At 46.1% G+C, this 24,364-nt stretch overlaps 1 protein-coding gene across 1 annotated transcript in view; it reads right to left on the bottom strand.

Annotated features, from left to right (window-relative positions):
• RASA1 (RAS p21 protein activator 1) overlaps nt 1-11,187 on the bottom strand; it is a 49,139-nt gene extending 37,952 nt beyond the window's left edge. The window contains exon 1 of the mRNA XM_066602965.1: nt 10,757-11,187. Within this exon, the coding sequence (XP_066459062.1) occupies nt 10,757-10,992 (236 nt within the window). The 5' untranslated portion in view covers nt 10,993-11,187. The remainder of the gene's footprint in view (nt 1-10,756) is intronic.
• Nucleotides 11,188-24,364: the final 13,177 nt, after the last annotated feature.

Raw genomic sequence — 24,364 nt, 5'->3', positions numbered from 1 at the left:
ACCGGCGTCCAATTTTTCAAACAGAGTTAAAGGGCTGTGATTGCAGCCCTTGTCCCCTTAACACGAGCGTACGCGTATGTGCGGACCGAACAATGGTTTTCTTGCGTGCGCATCAGCGTATTTTACTCTACTATTTCCGCCGACAAGGCATATTCATTTGCACGTGGCAAACAGACGCACCGATTGAAATGGTTAATTAGTCGGAGTTCCAGATGTGTTCTATCCCCAGCGGAATTGCGAAGCGTATCACGCATCAACCAGCGTATTGAGGGCGCATTTTCACCCCCCCATTGACTTCTATGGGGACTTTTAGGTGTGCAAATGCACAGAGACGTACGGCATGCCGCAGGGTTTTTTTGTACGACTGAAATGCGAGGAAAAAATATGCGCATGTAAACAACGCCACTGAAATCAATGGGTTCCATTCTTTGCGTATTGCGCAAATTTTTGAATGCACAAATATGCCAGCGTGAAGGCCTTAGGGCATAGTCACATAGACTAATGCAATTTCGGTGAGTGAAACCAACAGTGTTTTCACTGTGTGCGCATGTGTGAACTTCAGGTTTTCTTTTTTTGCAATGTACAACTGATTTTCCACAAGCAAATCCATTCCAGAAAACTCGCGGCATACCCGCCCCATGCAGGTATACCCTTAAAATGTATCCGAGTTCTCAAAAGCAGCCCAAGTCTTCGTTGGCTGCTGTTTGCACCCAGTATGAGCGCTATCAGGTCAGATTGCCATGTACATTTTCCTATTTTTCTGTTGCCCTGCTGTTTGCAACCACTTACAGGTGAGGGGGGTCCTAAGCCGGTCATTCTGCCAGTACGGTACTGGCCAGGACTTCCCATGCATGCCCACCCCTCATGTAACCAGAACACATCCCTGTTACTAGAGAAGCCAAGCGTCTATGGACATACAGTTGATTGCAGAGGTGCTGGAAGGGAGACCCCTAGTGGCAGCCACTTTAAACTGGATTTTCAGTGGCAAAAAAAAAAACAATTAAAAAGGGGATTTTATAACTACTGCAAAAAAATTCTAACAGCTGGGCCTAGCGTAAAATACTAAAACTCTCCTCTCCTCTCTTTTGTTCCAGGACACAACTGATCCAGCGCCCGGTGTGTATGTCCAGCAGAAGTCAGACGACCACTGCAGCATCGCCGTCCGAACTCCTGGCATCAGCACGCACAGCCTGGGCACCGTGATGCCAGTTCATGACGGGGACACTGCAGTGGTCTTCCACGGTATGTACACACGGGAAGCTGGCACCAGGGTCGCAGGAGCCAATCAAGTGTTTCCTGGGACGGCAGAAGAGAAGTCTAGCCTTTCCCAGCTAAGGCTGGGCAATTCAGCCTAAAATTAAAATCTCAATTTTTAATTTTCCAGAATTTTTGCGAAGCTCAATTTTAATCTTGATTTTCTTGTTTATTTGCTAACCAAGCTAAAAGAATATTCAAACATTTTTCCATAAGAGAAATGCATGCATTCCCTAAAATACACTGATCTGAGTTGTTTTGGACAATTCTGATCAGTACATATTAACCCTTTGCAATCCAGTGTCACACCTCGTCCAACACACCTCTAACCCAATGCAGGATGGATCTCCGCAGCGCTGTCCCACACAATGTAATATAGATCTACAGAACAGCGCTGTCCTGCAGGCTCCATCATTAGAAATGAATGGAGTTATTCTATAAATGCTATATCAATACACTTTACAGGATTGCTACAAATGATCCTCCCGATGTGAAACACTCAGAACTCACATTTAATGCTAATGAAACCACCACATCGTTGTGTGTTTCTGATTAGAAATTCGGAGGAATCCACAATGTGCTTTCCCACCCAAAATTAATCAGAGCTGGGGAGTGTGCGAGCAGCAGGGAAACTGGTCTGGAAAGGGCTAAAAAGGCACGAAGCAGCTGTGAGGCCACTAAACCCCCAACCTACCATCATAGAGCTGGGTTGGACCTTCTAAAGATACCCGTGTGACAAGCAGCTTCTCAGTGTCATCTAGAAAAGAGAGGTCTAACTTACTGGAGAGAAGTCCAGGACTCTTCTCCATGGCTATGGGGCGCATGGCGTATGCAGCTGAAGACAAAACACCTTGCTTCACTGTATACCACTGGAAGGCAGTCTGTTAAGTTATACCTACCTTTCCTAGATAATGCTGAGAAGCCGCTTGTCACAGGGGCATCTTTAGAAAGTTCACCATTTGCAATCCAATTTTGGATTCAGGGTTTCCTAGGGGGCTTTCTCTTTCTGCCATAATACAATGGCGCCATCTGCTGGCTCGTGCCAGTACTCCGGTATGTGACATGCCAGAGAGGCACAACAGAGCAGCCAGTAATCTACAGTAAGAATACCCTGCCTGGACGTCTTCTGACATCAGAGCTGTACAGCCTTCAAATCACAATGTCTTTAGACGTCAGAGTGGATTGGAAAGGGTTAAACCCAGCTGTACGACAGCTGTCTGGGAGTTCTGTGGCCCTGAAGGTGCTGACAAGTTCCCTTTAAGGAATAAGGGAGAGTATCAACAATTTTTCACCTCGTTCCTTAATTTCTATTCGGTGGCTCCTCACAAAGCAGCTGTGATGGAACCTCCAGGCGGAATCCGCAGAGGGTGAAAACACTGAGAACGCTCCATCAGTGTGCAAGCACTTACTACATGTAAGAGGTTCAAAAGTAATATTCACAGGAAGGAAGGGAACTAATCAAAGCCACCCATGTATTACTCACCCCTCAGTCATCACCTCTGTAGGTTGTAGCCGTCCTCTCCAGATTCCCACCCTTGTCCTCTGCAGCCCCCCTATAGTACCACCAGCCACCCCCCATAAATATGCACCGATAAGCTGGGACATAGTACTATATACAAGCAGAGTGCCGATTGGCTGAGACCTGGCCAATCAGCAGTATGCTTAGTTGCACCGCAGTGTCCTGGCCTATCAGCGCACTACACACTGCAGCGCTGATCCAGACTTCCAGGCAGGTAGTGCCCCACATCTCCGGCCGTTTGTTCCCAAGGGATGGGGCTAATATCAATTTCACAATGAAAGCATATTACAAGACTGATGATACACAGGCTGTTGGAGGAGCAGAAGTTGTGAGAAAAGTTAGTGTCCATTTAATAGCAGACCTACATATTAGTCAAACTCGCTGATGTCGGTGGGATGTATGACAATCTAATGTGTATAGGGGAACATACATAATACAACAGCAACAGTAAATATTGAAAGAAAGGTCAGACATGTTGGATTTCAACACGTTCGATCAGTTGTTCCCTCAGAAGTGGCTTCGGCTATACAGATTGCACTATATACCTTCGACTGAAGGCTTGAATGCAGAGATCTCCAGATGTATACCTTGGAGAATGGCACATACAGTTACGTACATAATGCACAGTAAACTGTAATTAAGTGTCCCGTGTTGTCCGGTTACTTGCAGAGGTCCTTAATACAGACCGCTGGATGCACCTTCCTATACAGGTGAAGGCACACAACGCATAGCCCTCTGCACGCAGAACATCACCGCTTTGGTTACGGTCAAGTGAGCGGAGCCCTATAACCCGATCTAGGGCTGAACCGCTGTCCGCACAGAGCTGTACTCCCGTCCCCACTTAAACAGTGGACATTATAGTGGGGGAATCGCTGTTATCTATAGGATGTGTATTGCCATCTACTTACTATAGAAAAGAATGTAGAACCAGAGCTCAAGATAAAGATATCCTCTAACACTGGGGAACACAAATTTTGGTGACTGAGATGTTAGAACTTTTTTGGGGTCATAGATTCTGAAAATGGCATTAGTTTTCTCCATCTGGTCTGCTTATTAGGATATGACATATGTCCATATAAACATATACACATACTGTATTATACATATAGCGACTGCCAGTCAAAAGCTGAAGGTACAGAGATCCTAAGAAGCCTCGAACACGAATAAAACAAGTATCTTCATTGATACATGTGGATGAATCTACATGTTTGTAATTTCCTGCAATGAGATATTCCAGGATATTTACACTGGATGTTTCACCAGTAGTCCGCCATCATATGTGTATCCCCATCATCCGCAGTCCTGTTCTTCTAGAGTCACCAGTAGTCAACCATCATATATGTATCCCATCATCCACAGTCCTGTTCTGCCACGGTCACCAGTAGTCCGCCATCATATGTGTATCCCCATCATCCGCAGTCCTGTTCTTCTAGAGTCACCAGTAGTCAACCATCATATATGTATCCCATCATCCACAGTCCTGTTCTGCCACGGTCACCAGTAGTCCGCCATCATATGTGTATCCCATCATCCGCAGTCCTGTTCTGCCACGGTCACCAGTAGTCCGCCATCATATGTGTATCCCATCGTCTGCAGGCCTGTTCTTCCATGGTCACCAGTAGTAAGCCATCATATGTGTATCCCATCATCCGAAGTCCTGTTCTTCTAGAGCCACCAGTAGTCCGCCATCATATGTGTATCCCATCGTCTGCAGTCCTGTTCTTCCAGACTCACCAGTACTCCACCATCATATGTGTATCCCATCGTCTGCAGTCCTGTTCTTCTAGAGTCACCAGTAGTCCGCCATCATATGTGTATCCCATCATCCGCAGTCCTGTTCTTCTAGAGCCACCAGTAGTCCGCCATCATATGTGTATCCCATCATCCGCAGTCCTGTTCTTCTAGAGCCACCAGTAGTCCGCCATCATATGTGTATCCCATCGTCTGCAGTCCTGTTCTTCCAGAGTCACCAATAGTCCGCCATCATGTGCGTATCTCATCATCTGCAATCCTGTTCTTCCACAGTCCTTATTTCCTGGGGAAATCGTTCACCTGTTCATCATTTACATCACCAAGACAATCTGGAAATCCATCCAAAATGACTGCAGGTCCAGCAATCTGAGGCTCATGTTACACCCAAGTGTTCACAAAGACATGAGTATATTCTCCACAAGTTCCCCGGGGTTTACGGCCTCATAGTACCGAAGTAAATGCTTTACATGCAAACAACGACCACGTATGCGCCTCAAAGCTATCCACTGAATCCTGCAAACGCCGGTCTTTCATGAGTTCCTGGATTTGTGGTCCAGCGAATCTACCAGCTTTTAGCTTCTCCAGGCTCGTCACAGGAAATGTTTGTAGCCGAAACACGCTCCATCTCTCTTCAATGTCTTCACACATTGTTTCATCAACCCAAGTGTGATGTGCAAAGGTGGCGATATGTATCATATGTACTAATAGTAAGCAAATGCTGGCCGGAAAATAAAGTAATCATAAAAACAGTAAATGACATCTCAAAAACGAAAGCTCCTAGAACGCAATAGATGGTATTTTCGGAATCAGCGGCACACAAAACCCCAGAATAAGGTCTAAAATTCCAGGCACCACGGAAAAAAATGTTTTTGTTCCCCAATGTAATAGATTCCCATTTCCTTGTTATTAGAAGGCTTATTACTGAAACAATGTTTCTTTGTGACCCGTGTGCAGAAATGTCCTGTGTTGTAATGTAGCGTCTAGAAGTGTAAATCAGTAAGGACACGGGGCCATTACTTGCGGGCGATGAAGTACACGGAGGAGCGCATGTAATAAGGGCTGCTGGTAATTTGAGGTAGAAACCACATCCTGCCGGCAGCAATACAAAAGCCACATTTCCTGCAGGAGCACAAGTGCTGTGTGTAATGGCATCAACGCGAGACGCCAAATGAAATGTTAGACGTGTGTTCACATTTCTCCAGACCAACACGATAGCCTGCACTCCGCGCGGAAACCATACCTGCTTGTATGCCTGCATACGGTCACAGGGAGTCTCTGCTACTTACAGGTTGGCATGCAACAACTGTTCTGGTACGGCTCTACTGCAGCCAGCCTTCTACAAAGTCACAACATATGCTGCATCATGACCGCCTCGAGTGTAAACGACCCGCAGTGGCTGGCATCAGCTGATGATTGTGGCACCATAACAATTAACCCCTTGAAGGCCATGCTGCAGAATCTATTGAAAAGCTCTAGCAGTCTTACTGTATATCCTATCAAGTTGATTTAGATGATTTTTTTAATTTGGTATTTGCACCAGCATTTTCTTTTCAGGGGGGCTTGGTAGGGTATTAACATGAACAGCCCCCCTTAAACAGGTTTTCTGAGAACCTCAGTAGTTTAGTGAAATAGACTGTCACCATCATTTTGCACCCCTGTCACAAGGTAGTGACAGCCACACTGATTACAGTGACATGTCTGTCACTGTTTAGACTGTTCAGCCATACCTCACCCCAGAACGTGGGGCAGCCGCTCATTCACTACAATGGGGACCACCGGAGGTAGCGGTGTCAGTAGTATCATGCTGGCTGACTCGTCTGCCCCAGAACCCTCTAAAATCCACCAGAAACATGGAGATACTGAAATGTAACCTCCTCTTGGATCACAGTCCCTCTAACCTCCCTCCCATGCCAGAGCCAAGTGGAGGCCGCCAGGGACATCCTCCACAGGGCGGACAGTCTTGTGACATCGCCGGCTGTCGCACGCCGTATGGCGCATGCGCTGGTCTGTGATCTCCTGGCGCATGCGCAAGATTTTAGTCCTTTGAAGATTCAGCCCTGTCATTTGCGCACATGCCGGACGACAATGCCACGAGATTTCACCCATCCTGTGTAGGACGCCGCAGCGTCACCCACTCCGCACTGGCGGAGTTTAGAAAAGAACTCAGCAGGAAACCATGCGGTACAGCCCACCCATTGGACCGCTGCATTTCTATTGGCATAGGTCTTTTTTACAACAATTTTCCAAGGTACCCCGCTGCCCTTACTTAGACAAGGTAGTTCAGACAGCCCAATTGATGCCACTTCTCCCCACTGTCTCCTGACAACAGGCATGATAACCGCAGGGAATGCACAACTGATTAATTGCTGCGTTTTTATGCAACCCTATTGAATTTAATGGGTGGACAAAATAAAGGCCCATTTACACGGAGCGATGATCGCTCAAAAGCGATCGTTTGAGCGATAATTGTTGCGCCTAAACACACGGCCATTGTGCACGTATCGGGCACTGCTAGCTGATCATTCAAGTCAGTCCAACCTAAAAATCTTCATTCAGCCTTATCAGTTCTCCACGGGGAGTGCTGATAGCATTGTTTCCCGCTGGAGAACAAAGAAACTAAAAGCAGAAAAGAGCCCTTGGGCTATTAACTGCTTTCAGCTAAGGCTTCATTTACACATTAAATTGCTCTTTAGTAGCTAGTTAATAGTTTATGCAAAATGATCGCTCAAAGCTGTAACTCAAACTGTCGTTTGAGCGATCATCGCTCCGTGTAAATGGGCCTTCAGTCACATTGCTTTTTTAACACGTCTAAATACACCAATGCAGAACAATGGTGGTCTATGCTGTCTGTATTATACGGATGCAATATGGAAAGAAAATACGGCCCAAAACCTGTTTACATTTTTTTGTCAATTAAAACACATTATAGACCAAACCTAGAAAAAGGAAGATTTAAACTGCAACTCTGATAAGTGCTGAAAAAGATCCAGTTTTTACTGCATTACCATCAAATGAACTGTGGCTAGAGGCTAAGGATGGGGAGCGGTGTGGCTTCACTGCAGCCTTTCACACTATTTGCAGGCAACATCAGTGCTGACTAACCACCACAGCCTTTAACAGGTCCCTATGAGATGGCACATCCATAACCACCAGGGTAAATGCCTCTACAGCGCCACCTATTGGAAGACAGCCTTCCTGCAAGTCAATGACAGACCTTTTCACAAGCCTTGATATAATGACTGGGTATTATGAGCCAAAGCCAACCATGCACAGACAGCTGTTTTGGGATGAGTGCCCCTCATCAGTGTGCAGCAGGTTTCTGGCTTGGCTAGTGAAAGGCCTATGGATGTGGGTCGGGATATTTCCCAGAGGAGCATGGATGGTTTTATGTCTCCTCACACCTTCTAGGTGCTCTCCCTAAGGAGAACCAATACCCTTCCTGACCACCAGGGTGTCATAACAGAAGCCGTGCTCTTAGCAGACTGCACACGGGCAATTTTGCATTGCAGAATCCAGAGCGGGCATCCGTCTCCGGATTCCGCAGCAAATACCGCCCATAGCATGCTATGGGAAAAAAAACAAAAACGCTTTTCCCTCTACATGAGCGGAAAGCAACCGGGAGGAAGGGAAAAAAAATGTAAAGAATTTTTTTTTTTAAATTGCAGCATGCTCCATTTCTGTACGGATTCCGCACAGGAATCAATGGAAGCCGTCCGACCCGCAGCCCGTCCGCAATGTCGCTCCGAAAAAGCAGCAGATTCCCGCATGCAGAATCAGACTAGGTTGTGTGCAGCCGGCCTAAGCTTTGTTATATTTCTTGCTTCCAAAATTAGTAAATGTAGGCGACAGATTTCAAGCAGTTCTGTGAATAAGGCATACGAAGCCTGAACGTGTCTAAGGGTGAATGCAGACAGCCCGGTCAGATCCCGCTGCGAGAATTCTTGCAGCGGGGTTGCGAGTCGTGCGCTTGCAGTGATCCGCGGCTCACCTCCTCCCGCAGAGCCGGCACGTCAGCAGTGACATTTCTGTGCGGACCTCTGCGAGACTCGCACAGAAAGAGGACGTGCCGCCATTTGTTTACTGCCTGAGTTTTCATGCGGTCAAATCACGGCCGTCTGCATAGGATTGCGTGCATTTATGTCCGTCTGCATTCATCCTAAAAGAAACTTCTATTTTTGTTTTTTATTCAGAAAAAGGAAAGTTGACTCATCCAAGATTTTTTCACTTTAGCAACTGAGCTAAAAAAACAGAAGTAAACCAAAACACAAGATGCACTTTGCAGAAGAAAATGTGATTACAAATAGAATTTTTGCACTTCTGGTTTCAGCATGACTTGTGACTGGGAAGTGCAAGGAGAGTTGGCGCTGACCCAGTAACACTATGTCCTACTGGGCGCAGTGACCCATTCATTGCCGAGGCCCCCCCAGGGCATCCTACCTGCTACCCTGTGCGCCCGGCCAAGCTGGTGCAAGGCAGCTGTCCAGACGTCCTTATACACTGTGCAGAGTCACCAGCACTCCCACGTACACCCACCCTTAGGCCGCTCTCATGCACACCCCTTTTCACCACGATCAGCGCGTCGTCCAGAGCGCTGCGCTAACCGCGGTACAACGCTCCCATTGATTTCAATGGGGCCTCGAAGCTCTGCGCTCGAATGCAGCACTTTTAACACCTCAATTTTTGAGTGCTGTTCTATTTTTGCACGTTTTAGTGCTTTTTAAGCACCTCATCACCGTGACGGGGTGTGTTAATTAGCGCTGTCCAACAATGCACCATACGTGCAAAAACACTGCTCAAAATTGCAGTAAAACGCCGCAGAGCAGCGTGGCAGGCAGCGTGAGAGCGGCCCAAAGCATCCAGTTAAAGGAGCTGAAGCATGGCGACATCAGTCACAGCCTAGACATGGCAGCTCTGCTGCGCCACTAGTATGCTCCTACGGCGGTGCTACGGTGTTTGTGATGTGCAGGCGCGGGGGAGCTTGCACAGGTGAAGCACTGTAAAACCACGTGCCCCATCTGTAGCAGCCGACAAGACAATTAACATGAAAAGTGTTGCAGAACAGCGCACTACCAGCAGCGTCGGGCCGGCTGTACGTGGATGGATTTGCATTGCGGAATCTGTAGCGGGTGTCCACCCCCGGATTCTGCCGCAAATACCGCCCATAGCTACTACAGAAAAGCACTTTTTCCGGGACACAAGCGCAAATCAATTGCGATTTTCCGCTCGCTGAGGAAGAATAGCAGCATGCCCTATTTCAGTGCAGTGTCCGCACCGACGGCTTCCAGTGAAGTCAATGGAAGTCGTCTGACCTGTAGCCCATCTACAATTAGCATTGATCACAGATTCTGCGTCATTGCCTAGCGACAGCGTGGGAAAATACGTACTGCGCATGCGAGCAATCTGGACCATGTGACTTCAATAGAAGCCATCCGCGCAAAAATGGAGCATGCTGCAATTTTTTCATTCATGAGCGGAAACCGCAATTGGCTTCCGTTTGTGCGCACGAAGAATCCCTTTCACATAGCAGCTATGGGCAGGAGTAGCTACGGAATCCGGAGGCGGACGCCCGCTCCAGACGCCACAATTCAAATCCACCGGGGTGCAGCCGGCCCAAGGAAGATCAGTGAAATGTTATTACCAACACCATCTGATAAGACGGCACAGAGCAGGCACATCTCTGTAGAGGGCACTACCACCTCCACCCTCCACAGGGCGGGCACCCCCAGCCTCCACAGGGCGGGCACTTCTGCAGGAGCACTACCACCCCCATCCTCAGCAGGGCTGGCACCAATGTAGAGGGGAAAACCAACCCCCATCCTCCGCAGGACGGGGATGGGGTGGTAGTGCCCTCTAGAGGTGTGCCAGCCCTGCTGATAATGGGGTGGTGGTGCCCTCTACCATGGCTGACACCTTTGTATGGGGCACTACCACCCCCATCCTCCGCAGGGCTGGCACACCTCTAGAGGGCACTACCACCACCATCCTCCACAGAGCTGGCACACCTCTAGAGGGCACTACCACCCCCATCCTCTGCAGGGCTGGCACACCTCTAGAGGGCACTACCACCCCCATCCTCTGCAGGGCTGGCACACCTCTAGAGGGCACTACCACCCCCATCCTCTGCAGGGCTGGCACACCTTTGTGGGGCACTACCACCCCCATCCTTCGCAGGACTGCAGGGTGTGGAGGAGGGTGTGCCCGGGGACCGGCCCAGCACGCCGGGGTACTTACTGGTTGGTAGGGGGCGCACTGAGAGGGATCTCCACCTCCTCCTCCTCGTACTCCGGGCCGTCCAGGGAGTCCGCTTCTTCCACAGGGCCCAGCCCCAGGCCGTCGAAGGCTAGCGGCAGCGGGGGCAACGGAGGAAAGCTGTCCGAGGGCTGTGACAGCAGCGGGGCACTCGTGGGCAGCGTCGCCGCCTCTCCTCCTCCTGTCAGCAGCCCCACAGAGCCATACGTCGCTGACATCCCGAGCAGCGCCGAGAGCCGCCGGAAGTGAACGGGTGTGTGCCGCTGTCTGCCGCTACGGGAGCCGCGGCCGGTCAGCCCGGTGGCCGCACACCCTGCAGTCTGCGCTCCGGCCGCCTCCCCGTCACCTCCGACCGTCGGCAGTAAAGGGGGCGCCACACACCAAACTGACTATGGAGGAGGGGGCGGGGCCGCAGCGCCTCACACTATAGCTCCGCCCCCTCACCGTACGTCACGCGGCGCACTGACTGGAAGAACGGAGTGTTTTTCTTCTAGGTTTCAATAACGCAGCTTTATTTACAAGACAATACAAACAGGATAGTTGTGTGTTGTGGTTAGGGTGGGAAGTTGTATTATGACCTGGGACAGGGTGGTCAGCTGTCTGTTAGATGTATCACCTCAGGCCCATTCACACCAGTGTATTTTCTGACTGTATTACGTCCATATTTCTAAGGCTTAATTCCCACATACAGATTTCTTTCCCGTTTCAGGTGGCGAAAGTCCGCGGCGTTATCCCGCAACTATTAGGTTCTATTGAACCTAATAGCTTTCTGCCTTTCAATGTTCACGCTGCAGAATTCTACCGCGGAATTCCGTAGCGTGAAAGAAACCGCGGCATGCTCTAAATGCCACGGGAAAACACGCGGCAGTCTTCCATTGTAGTCAGACACGGCCGTGGGCATGAGGCCTAAGGGCGGGATCACACAAGCGTAATTAATCGCGTATTACCCAAGGAATGGAGTCATGGAAGTACATTGATTCTCACTGACCCCCTCACACTAGCATTTTTTTTTTTGCGTGTTATATGTTCGTAAAAAAGAACGTAGCGTGTTCTATTTAACGCGTATTAAGGGTGGTTTCAGACGGCCATATGCAGAACTATGCTTGCTGCTCCGGAGCGTAGTTACACATGGACAGGGTTTTTTTTGGGGCGTTCAAATACCGTGCCATAGCGCTGGAGTTTGAAATCAAACACGCAAAGCTAGGTGCTGCGCCATTGTTCCTGTCCATAGTAATAACTACGTGCAGGGAAGATGGGGCACGTCTTATCTCTTCATGGGCGTAGTATCCACCCCCGAGAAAAGACCTAGTGAAAACAAAACCATTGGATTCACTTGTTGCATTTTGTTCTCTTATACGGCGTAGCGAGATCAAAACACGTTCATCTGTTTAAGGTTAACTTCCCATGGGCGAGGATATCATCAGCTCTCACCATCAAAACAATGGACGCTGCGATGCGGGATAGAACATCGCCTATGTGTATGACACCATTCAAAAGAATGGGGTTCATATTTGTGCGTCTCGCAGCGCACAAACACCTCAGCAGCCTCAGCCTTTATGGACTAAAATCACCCAGAAAAGACAATGGGATTGTGTAAAAATGCAGCAAATAATCAGCGTATTCACTACATTATTCGCACATGTTGTCAGGAGACAATGGGGGAAAAAATGTTGCCCATAGCTAGTTTTCATAGCTCATAGTGCTCCACAATAAAGTTTTCATAAATATGCTCCAAGGTTTTTTTTCATATTGTAAAAAATGTCATGAATTTCTTGACTTTTTCCCCAAAGACTGTATTCATATGGGTTGGTTAGGGTGCAATAAAAGCCACACCAAAAACCCCATCAGCAAAATGACACTATCTTCTCATTTTTCTAATGTAGGTTTTTGTGCAGTTTTTATCGCACCCCAATTGCCCCATGTGAATACAGCCCAACTTTTTAAATGTTATGTTTTTATTTTTATTCACTTTTTCTGTATAGAAGATCTATGGGAATACACCTGAAAAAAAAACCTCATAGACTGAATGGGTAGAAAAACCACTCAAGTGACTCATAAACTTTTAAAGTCTGGCTGCTGTACTTTTTTCCATTGAATAAAACAAAAAAAGGGATTTGCTACCGTGTTAGGCCTCGGTCAGGCGAGCATGCTTTTTTCGAGCGTGAAATGAACGTTTCTGAAAAAACCAATGGGTTCCTATAAAAGTGTTCATATGCACAGAATTAAGGTTGCAAAATGGCACACACCTAAGAAAAATAGAACATGCACTATCTTCGGTGCGTGACGGCAGGAGTTTCCATAGACTCCTATGTACGGATTAGCTTCCCCGCTGCTTACAGCAGGGCATTTAAACGGTACTTCTGGCTTTAAGGGATTTCCCTATTGCAGGAAGAGAGCCGAAGCCGGGGTTACAGTGCTTCCGCCGAGAGCGTGGGAGGAGGGATCCCCCTCTAGCACCACCCTCCAGCCCCGTCCCCTATGGTTTGCTATAGGGATTCTCTGTGAGAATTCCTATAGCCTAGCCCACTCTTTCAAGCCCTGCCCACTCAGTCTCCGCTATGGGGATATTCCTCGGGTGGAGCAATGGGGGATTAACACTTCGCCCCCCTCCGTCTCTTCGTGCTATGGGGAAACCCCTCTATAGCTCCGCTCATTCTCCCTGCTTTGGGGAAATCCCCAAACGCAGCAGCTCCCGTGAATGGGCATTGTTTCATGCGATGCGCATATGAAACATTGCCCGTTCACGCATTTTCAGCGAGGCCAAGGCCTTAGCCAGTAGAGCATAGTGTGATTATTCTCAGTCCCAAGTAATCTTGTAGATACTGGCTATCAAAAATACATGATGTAAATGCAAGTTTTCAGATCTTCTATGTACCCTTCATCAGGCTAAATGGCTAAGTGAAACTGATTTGGATGTATATATATATACACACACACACACACACAAATACAGAGACAACACCCCTCTTTTCTAAAAAAAAACACAAGAAGCGTCCTTCACACATACTTTATTGATGGTGGTTATTGCCCCTAAAAAAGCATTTTTGAATAGCGATTATTTCAGTTTACACATTTTTACTTGTATATTGTCATGGCTTTTTTTCAACGTCTATTTTAAACAAGCGAATTGTAACACGTCCGTAATATGGATCTGTATTATGGACATGTTACTGATGTCGTTACAACCGTATATCAGTATTCAATCTGCATTTGCTTCCTTTTTTACTGTCGTTATTTTTATTTTCTACGAGGCAAGTACTGATCCGTATATTCCCAATAGAAAATGATAGCATTACGGAGGCAAAAACAGAAAAAAATAGGTCATGCTGCATTTTTAAAAAACAACCATGTATAATACCCCCATATACAGTAAATAGATTCATAGATTCTTCATTACCTCCATAGTACAGTCTAGAAATACAGACCAAATATGGATTAAAAATACTCTAATCTGAAAATGGTCTAATAGAGATATTATGCTTCCAACAAATACATGTTTTCCGTTGTAATATAAAAAGTTCTACATTTATCCAATATCCCTTATGAATGAGTTCCTCATATTTTCACAATTTCTGATTGTTGTCATTCATTGGGAGCCTTCAGAATAAAAAAAAAGATCTATCCAAGTCATGTGATAGAGACACACGGTAGCTGTATACTCTGTACTGTTAATAGTTCCAATAACTAAGTCTTGTCTCAGTCTAGCCCCTGGCTGATATTCACATGACCAGCAAGCAGAGATCTAGAAAACCCTGAGGACTGAATACAAAAAGCATATGAGAAAATTGTTTACAATTCAGTAGTTGATGGATGGGGGTCCGCCACTCGGGATTCCGATTCATCAGCTGATTGTCTGGCCCGCTGCGCTCTGAAGCATGTTGAACGTTGTCATCAATGGTCAAAAGGAGCAGGGAGAGGGACGGCTTCACTCTGAAAGAAATCAATGGGATTGCCGCGTTGTTCCTATGCTTCCTGACGTCCTGACTATAAGAGGAGCAGGAGGCAGCGTGGAGCTCCCATTGATTTCAATGGGAGTGAAGCCATCCCTCCCTCTGCTTCTTCTGACCACTGATGACGACAACTGGCTCGCTGATCAGCTGATGGATCAGGGTCTCGACCCCCTTCCATCAACTACTGATGATCTAAAGAGGAGATATGTCATCATGTGAAAAATACTGGAATATTTCCAACAGTAGTAAAGATTCTCCGGCACCTTCATTGGAAATAGCTGTGCACAAGCAGCTAAGAACTCCACCACGGCTCTAGGATTTTACAAAGTATCTTAATATGCCGCTGCACCAAACTTCAGATGACAGTTATCAGTACAAAATGTTTACATAACTTCTCATTTTACACTGAATAGCCTTTTAGGGTGAGTGCTCACATAGAGGTACTGATGCAGATTTTCTGTGTAGTATTTTTTCAATTGTGGTAATTGTGAAAATGGTACTGATCTCTCACTGCTCAGTGTAACTAGCAGCCGTTCAGTATTGAACGGCAGCTGTGTTATGTCAATGGAGAGGGTTGGGGGAGCGAGAGGAGAGAAATCTCCTGCAGCCAAACCGGCTCCCCTGCTGGCCACGCAGTGAGCGAGCCAGCACTACTAGCTCCCGTGCAGAAGCACGGGAGCGAGGACAAACAGGATTCGTCCTGTGTAAACCCACCGTTAAAAGTTCATGTATGACCTAGTGCCCAATCAAGGGCCAGAGGGAGGGGTTGATCACATCATACAGAAATCTCAGGACCACTATCTAGCAATGGACTGCCTACCAGACGGTGGTAGTTTAATTCACATATTGCGTAATGCAAGATCAATTGCCGATTCCGATGTTACTGACACACTCTCAGCTGCCAGAGAGGTGTATGTAGCCTGTCCCCATGTCACTGTCTCTGACATACTACTGGTTTAGTAGTCAGAGAGACGCTGACAAAAAGTTTCTCTATACATTATACGATACATTGAAGGGGATGTACCAGAATTCCAAGTTATCCCATATCCACAGAATAGGGGATAACTTTCTGATCAGTGGGGTCTCACCACTGAGACCGCCACCTATCCTGGGAAACTGAGTCCCTTGTCCCACTCTTCTTATCATTGCAGGAATGCTTCTCCCACCTGCAGTAACGTCAAAGTGAATGGACCACTGGCCAAGTATGCGTGGTCAGTGATTCACGCCCCGATATCGCATCTGCCACAATACGAAAGCCCCGTGGATGCGAGGCGGTTTCATGTGAAAGCAGCCTTGCATCACTGCAGGGATGAAGGGAATCCCCATCCGTAGCTGTCGCAGCTGCGGCAGAGGATCGCAGAGTTCTCCCAATGCTTTCAATGGGGCCGGTGCTGCCACCGCCGACCCCATTGAAAACAATGGGGCTGCAATGCAAGATCTCACAGAAAGATAGAACATGCTACGATTTTTTTTCCACATCTCGGTGCCAAGTAGAAAAACATCACTAATGTGTATGAACCCATTCAGTAGAATAGGCTTCATATTTTTGTGTCTCGCAACACACAAATTTCACATGATTTTCACACGTGCAAGAAAACTGTGTGATTTTTGAGCAATGCAAGAGTGCCAGAAAATGCGGAATCATGAAATCCATGATTTTCAATAGTTTCATTCCCATCTGCAATGTTTTCACTCAAGCGTGTTGCGAGATTTGGAAATCATTGCCTGCCCTATCTTTCTCACCAGTGAGACCACCACCTATCCTGAGAAACGGAGTCCCATGTCCCTCTCTTCTCATCATTGCAGGATTGCTTCTCCCACCTGCAGTAACGCCAAAGTGACTGGACCACTGGGCAAGTATGTATGGTCGGTGCTCTATTTATTTCAATGGGGCTGGTGGAAATACCTAAGTGCTTTCCATATAGCTATCTCCGCAGTCCCACTGAAAATGAACGAAGTGGCAGCACGCTTGCACAACCGTCACTACATTTATTCTCCTTCACAATGCAGGGGATGTAGTGACCTAGCAGTGTGGAGGAGATGGAAAACTGGATCCCCATTCTCGAGGTCAGTGGGGGACTCAGTGGTAAGACCACCATCAATTAGCAAATGATCCCCTATCCCGTGGATAGAGGATAACTTGTAATTCTGGTGCAACCCCTTAAAGTGCTACCATTTAGAAATGCAACTTGTGTTGAATAAGCAAAACCTTACACAGCTATGTCAACAGAAAAATAAAACGGCTATGGCTTTTGGAAGGTAGAAGTGAAAAAAAAATTAACACTAAAACTGGTTAAAGAGGTTTTATAGATGTGGATTACTGAATATCTCTCCTCAGGGATTTCATTGGAACAATGCCTGCAATACCAATCCAGGCCACTGCATTGTGCATGGAGCTGTCAGCTTCCGGCTCCATACTGTCAGTGACCCTTTAAACCGCTGATTCAGACCTGGACAACCCCTTTAGGTAATTATGAGACTACATATTTAGCAGAAGTGTAATACAACTCAGGAGTTACAGTTGTATCGATTTACTATTCCCAAAAATCAAATATGAGGTGCACTTAATAAATGAGTAACGTGTGTCTCATTCTCCTCATTGCTAGACATAATAAATATTTACTGAGAAATGAGTGCGGTTGGTGAAGATTATGTCATCAAAGAAAATTCTACAAAACAGGCAGAATGATAACATAAAAACTCATCTGAAAAGGTCACAGTTCAATGAAAATGTGTGTTATGAAGCTCATATGTAGCATGTGTTATTGGATAAACATGTAATACATTGAAGTGCTAGGTTTGCATTCTTCTATGCACCCATATACTTGTTAGCGCATTAGTGTTTAAGTCATATAACTTTTTTCCACTCAGTAAACAACACAATTCTTGGTGCTCGCTAATACTTTGCTGACAATAACAGTTAGGCTCTGATAGGACCGTATGATCCGTGGTAATACCTCGTTCAATCAAATACACTGGGTTACACAATTACACTCACACTAGTGGGTCGGTATAGCATAATGCGCTTGCAGAAAATAGAACGCAGCTGGTTCTATTTTACCGCGGATATGCGCGACACAGAGCCCATTGCGCTCTTTGGGCGCAGATATACCCGCAGCCCATACACAATTACATTGCGTATGGGCGATGGGTACCCGCTAAGCGACGGTGCAGGAAGTATTTTTTTTAAAAGTGTACTGCGCATCTCCGCCTGCATGAGTACACGGTCATACGCAATATAATTACGCGGCCGTAAGCAGCGGATTCTGCAAGCGGCAGTGTGAGCCCGGTCTTACAGTACTACTAGCTGCATTATTGGTTGATATTATTAGCTAACTGACATATACAGTATATACTATATACAGGGTGTCCACAGGAATACATATCCTGAGATCTTTCCAGTATTGCACAAGGGTATATGTGTGTGGAGCATGTTTGTTTCAGAGAATCAATTTAATACAAATTGGCATAAGAATACATTTATTCATTGGTAGGAAATTAAAAAAAATGTCACATATGAATTAATACAATCACAGAAACAAAATAATTGAGTCAAATAAAGGGCCCTGCGACAATCACACAATCCATCAGTGTGGAGAATAGCACATCAGTGGACGGTGGAGGTGAGTGTGGCACCATGTTGGTGTTTGACGGGGTCTTAGCATGACTGGAGGATCATCAAATGCGTTGATCTACGTGATTCTGGAAACCTCTCTTGAAATCAAAGTGCTGCAGCTCGTGTTTTTCTTTCCATTTCCTTGTAAAGAATTACTATTTGACAGTATTGCTCATTTGTATATGACATTGTCGCTGTTCCATAGGTATCACCTACCGTAGCAGCTTGCATCACGCTGTCTGTTATTGTAATGACATATGCTAAGGGCAATTACTCGATCGAGCATTGTCCTTAGCGAGTACCTGCCCGCTCGGAAGAAAAGGTTCGGGTGCCAGCAGCGGGCAGGGAGCTGCGGGGGAGAGCGGGGAGGAGCGAAGGGGAGATCTCTCTCTCCCTCTCTCCCCCCCACTGCTCCCTGCTCACTGTCGCAACTCACCTCTCACCCGCACCGGCAGCCGAACCTTTTCTTCCGAACAGGCAGGTACTCACTAAGGACAATGCTCGATCGAGTAATTGCCCTTAGCGAGTATGCTCGCTCATCTCTACATATGATCCATCTAGACTTCTTCATGATCTGCATCTTGACCTGATATTATTTCAGCACTGGAACAGGCATGCTCCACATGCATAGTCTCGTGCAGCCCTGGAAAGCTCACTTTTTCCCCGGGATAGGTATTTTTGTGGATACCCTATAGTCAGAGAACAGCCATACAGCTAGAGGCCAAACACGTGGCAGATCTTACAACTTTTACATATAGTGATAAAATATTTAAACAGTTGATTTCTTTAAGTAGTAAACTTCTCAAACTTTTCCACTGTTGAGCATTTCAGTATGTACATAGGGGTTAAATATTCTTTCATTTTATGAAGCTTAGATCTGAAAAATGTAAGGCCACCACATGACAGAAAGTGATAATCAGACAGGAACATAAACTTAAAAACAGCTTATGTGTGGGTGATAGCTAAAACCACTGTAGAAAAAAGGATATACAAAGTGTCAAATAATATCACATAGAGCACTGTAGCGAAACCACTGGAGGACTTTGTTATCGGTAGTTCGGCAAGTTGTTCTCTTTGGACAACTGTAAGGCATACTGCAGGTCCCGTGCGTCCAGCTGATCTCTGGGGAGCCTTGTTGCTGGGAATCACGGCAGTATATAATAACAAGCAGACATTTTCTTATCACTTCCTCTCCCTGCACATAACTCTATTACTATAGATTGCAGGTCCCACCAGTAGGAGATAAACACCAGAGACTTGGCCATATGAGCGCATGTGAGACTGGTTTACAGAGACATTGTAGCTACAGACAGTAAACGAGAAAGGCCTTATTCACACGAGCGTTTATACAACGCTAATTTAGCCGCAATAAAAAATCGTGACCATCTGAAGCATCGGATTCCAATGCATTCATTCAGATGAGCAATTTTTAGCAACGTAAAAACGTTGCGCCGTGAATAATAGGACATTGGCGGCGGAAAACAGCGAACTATTTTATTCGCGTCCGGAGAAGATAGGTCTTGCCCTATGTTTTGGCTAAGATACACTTGCGGCTCACATAGGCTTCTATGGGAGCTTAAAAAAAGGGAGAGGGGGATATGGGCACAATAGCTTGTTATCGTGTGCCCTGCATAGCGCATATGCATCTCACAATAACAAGAGTATATGCACTTTCGCCCGTGTCAGGCCACCCTAAGAATTTAAAATTTAGGGCTTCTTCACATGACATGTTTTTGCATGTAATATATACGCACGCAATGCGCAGAGACTAGAACACATTGATGTGAGTGGATTTTACGTACGTATTTCTCATGTGTGGAAAAAATAGGACTTGCTCTATTTTCCTGCATGTTTGCTCAACAAAGGCCTCATAGAAGTCAATGGGAGGTGCACAAATACACACTCAGGCCTCGGTCAGACGGGCGTTTTTTCATGTGATTTGCGCATGCGATCTGCACATATATAGAACCATTGCTTTGCAATGGGATCGGTCACATGGCCGCTTTTTATGCGGATGTCCGATAAATTATAGGACACGAGGAATCGCAGATCGCGCCTATCTGCGATCTCTGATTCCTTGTGTTCTCTATATGTGTTCAATGGGGCCGGCGGCAGCAGCGCCGACCCCATTGAGAATATATACTACAAAGATCATTCTCCTCTGCCACAGCTGTAACAGCTGTGGCAGAGAAGAACGATGTTCACCCATTGAATTCAATGGAGCCGGCAATACAGCCGGCTCCATTGAAAGCAATGGGCTGCCGGCGATTGCGGGATGAATTTTCGGGAAGGGCTTAAAAATATGGGTAAAAAAACGGATCAGTTTTTTTCAGTTTAATTTCAGTTTCTCTTCTCCAAAAATGGAGCAGAGAGATGGAAACCCTGAATGACCTAACACAGGTGTGAAAGCAGCCTTAGGTATTCTTCACATGCCCTTATGAGTAAATACACTCACTGCAGCGCAATGTCTTTGTGCATGAACGATGATGATGAGCTTGATTTGCGCACACGCCTGCATATAATACTGCACTTTTCGCGTACGCAGGGCCAGTTCACATGCAACACACGTCTCCCGTAGATTTAAAGGTTATTTCACCTACTGAGGTCCAGATGTATTTTTTCCCCCGCAGTTTTGGGCAGTGTTTCACGCATCCCCTTGTCTATTTGTGCGCCTCCTTAGACTTCTATTCGGGTCTTTGATGTGCAAAGTGCAAAAAGATAGAGCAGGTCCTACTTTTTTTCCACGCATGCAAAACACGCTCATCATCACAAGCCCATTGAAATCAATGGGTTCTATTCTCGGTGTTTTGCGCACATATATATTACTATGTGGGCAAAAACATGCGCAAATATGGTCGTGTGAAGAAGCCCTTAGGCTAGTTTCACATGGGCGGTTGCGATTTTGCCACGAGAAAATCGCAGCAAATAGTGTCTTTGTTCCCACGATTTTGGAGCAACAGCGATTATTTTTTTTAGAATAATCTCACATCGCATCGCTGCAGCTCGCGATAAAATTGCACTTTTTTTTGTTGCGATAGTCAATAGGACTTTCTAATGTTGAAAACGCATCGCACAAAAATCGCAAGTTTGTTCTTTGTGATTTTCGTGCGATGCGTTTTTAACATTAGAAAGTCCCATTGACATTCGTGTTAAAAAAAAAGCAGCGATATCGTGATCGCCAGTGTGCAGGAGCCCTAGGTTTGATGAAGAACTTTGTGAAAGCCTTGAACCGGACTTCGCAAGCTTTCTGATACCTTCATGAAAAATTCCCTCGACTCAGCAAGGCAGAGATTAAAGGGGTTGTCCCGCGCCGAAACGGGTTTTTTTTTTTTTTCAACCCCCCCCCCCCGTTCGGCGCGAGACAACCCCGATGCAGGGGTTAAAAAAGAACACCGGAGAGCGCTTACCTGAATCCCCGCGCTCCGGTGACTTCTTACTTACCTGATGAAGATGGCCGCGGGGATCTTCTCACTCGGTGGACCGCAGGGCTTCTGTGCGGTCCATTGCCGATTCCAGCCTCCTGATTGGCTGGAATCGGCACGTGACGGGGCGGAGCTACACGGAGTCGGCATCCTGCACGAGAGGCTCCATTGATAAAAGAAGAAGACCCGGACTGCGCAAGCGAGGCTAATTTGGCCATTAGATGCCGAAAATTAGTCGGCTCCATGGGAACGAGGACGCTAGCAACGGAGCAGGTAAGTGAAAAACTTCTTATAACTTCTGTATGGCTCATAATTAATGCACAATGTACATTACAAAGTGCATTAATATGGCCATACAGAAGTGTATAGACCCACTTGCTGCCGCGGGACAACCCCTTTAAAGAGAGAGTTTTTGTGGGTCCTCAGATGCCAGAGCTCTTCAAAGATGACCGATTCAACAACCGAACCTTGCTGCAGGGTGATGCGAAACAAGCATGGAATGCTTTTCGCCTAAGGTCTACAAACTTTTTGGGGAATGTTAGGGCAGAAAACTACAAGGAACTAGTACAAGACATGCTGATGCAGTATGAGAAACTTGGCTGCAATATGTCTCTAAGGGCTTCTACCCACTAGCAATATTTTTTTCTTGCAATGCGAGAGCGATGATTATGAAGCCAATGATTTTCAATGGTTACATACTCATTTGCGTTTTTTTTTTCTTAAGTCTCGCAGCAATATCGCTTAGTGTTCTCAATGGGGCAGCGCCAACCCCTACTGAAAACATAGGGAATACATTGCAGACTTCTGTAAAAGCTGTGACAGCTATGGCAGAGGATTCCTTTATCTCTTGAAATTTAAACCTTCCCTGAAAATAATGGCTAACTGTAAAAAAAAAAAGTTAAAAAAAAAATATACTCACCTAGAAGAGCTGTCCGGCTCTTCTCTCCGGCACGCCAGTTGTCTTCTGTGTTCTGGAGGCCGGGGATTGAAAAATCCCTGCCTCCAGAAAGCACTGGTGTCATTGGCTGAGCGCTCAGCCAATCACAGGCAGTGCTCAGGCATTGATTGACAGCTGAGCACTGCCTGTGATTGGTCACAGCACTCAGCCAATCACAGGCAGCCCTCAGCCATTCATTAATGAATGGTCCCCGCGGGGATGAAGGAACCTGCTGCCATAGCTGTCACAGCTGTGGCAGAAGTCCACAATGTATGCCCTATGTTTTCAATGGGGCTGCCGCCAGCCCCATTGAAGACAATGAGCAATATCGCAGTGATATTGCAGCGTCTTTTCTGCGCTGCAAGGCACTCAATCTCGCACTGCTAGAGAAAAGAACGCTAGTGGGTAGGCACCCTAAAGATCCACTTCCTTCATTCCCATCTAGATTTCTTTCCAGATAACTGTGGTATGGTTAGTGATGAACATGGCAAACGTTTCATCAAGGTATCGCCACAATGGAACAAAGATACCAGGGAAAATAGTCCATTACCATGCTGACTGACTACTGCTGCACACTCCAGAGAGATGCTCCTGAACAGCTGGACAAGAGACAAGCAAAGAGATCTTAGACTTAGTTTATCACTTGATTTCTTACAGGTATTACCAACGGCCTATTACTATTGGCATGCAGTTCGGGATGTAAACAATTATTGCAGATTACAAAAATAATAGAGCCGATTTTGCCTTTTAACTGTCATATTCGTGTTGAGCACATAAAAATTGATAAGAAATTACTAATTTTATAATTTTATTTCAGTACGGTGACTTTTATAAAAATTTGTGGACCAGTGAAATTTTTGGATTCCTAATCTGCTTTTTTACTGACTCTCGCATCAGGTGAAAATCGCAAGGTTTTCTTGCCGTGTGCAACCACCAAGAGGCTAGTTTCACACGGGCAATCACGATTTTGCCGCAAGAAAATCGCGGCAAAACCGCATCTTTGTTCCTGCGATTTTCGTGCGGCAGCGGTGCTTTTTTTTTTTTAGAATAATCTCAAATTGCATCGCTGCCGCCTGGGATAAAATCACAGTTATTTTATTTACGAAAGTCAATGGGACTTTCTAATGTTAAAATCGCATCACAAAGCACGTTTATTGCGTTGTGATAAAAAGCAGACTCCATAGGGAAACATGAAAGATGAAAAAAAAATCGCACATCGCAGAAAGATAGAGCAAATCATAATTTTTTTGTTCTCTCAACATCACATCTGTGAAAACATCACAGATGAGAAGGAAACTACTGGAAATCATTGGTTTCATAAGCTGCTTTTTTACTGACTATCACATCAGGGGAAGATGGTGCGATTTTCTCGCCCGTGTGAAACCACCCATAGGCTTTATTTTTCACTAACCAATTTCAAGTAATCTATCTCTCTGCCCTATTAAGCATTGCTTAAGACTGAAGCCTTTGTCAATATCTGCTAAAATATCAAATTTAAGCTCAAAGTGGGCCAACAAGTATAGCGCAGCACCCGGCCTGCAGATTATTCAATCAGATGGTGTGTATCTCAGAAGGGAAAAAGTAAATAATTCAAAGACTTAACCAGTCTGGAAGGAATCCTTCCGCTTCATTCCCAGCTATCCCTGAGCATTATGAATTCATTTA

Source organism: Eleutherodactylus coqui, chromosome 5, assembly GCF_035609145.1.
Source record: "Eleutherodactylus coqui strain aEleCoq1 chromosome 5, aEleCoq1.hap1, whole genome shotgun sequence".
Classification (NCBI taxonomy): Eukaryota; Metazoa; Chordata; class Amphibia; order Anura; family Eleutherodactylidae; genus Eleutherodactylus; species Eleutherodactylus coqui.
The sequence above is the reverse complement of the archived record's forward strand: the minus strand, read 5'-3'. Positions and strand labels throughout refer to the sequence as shown.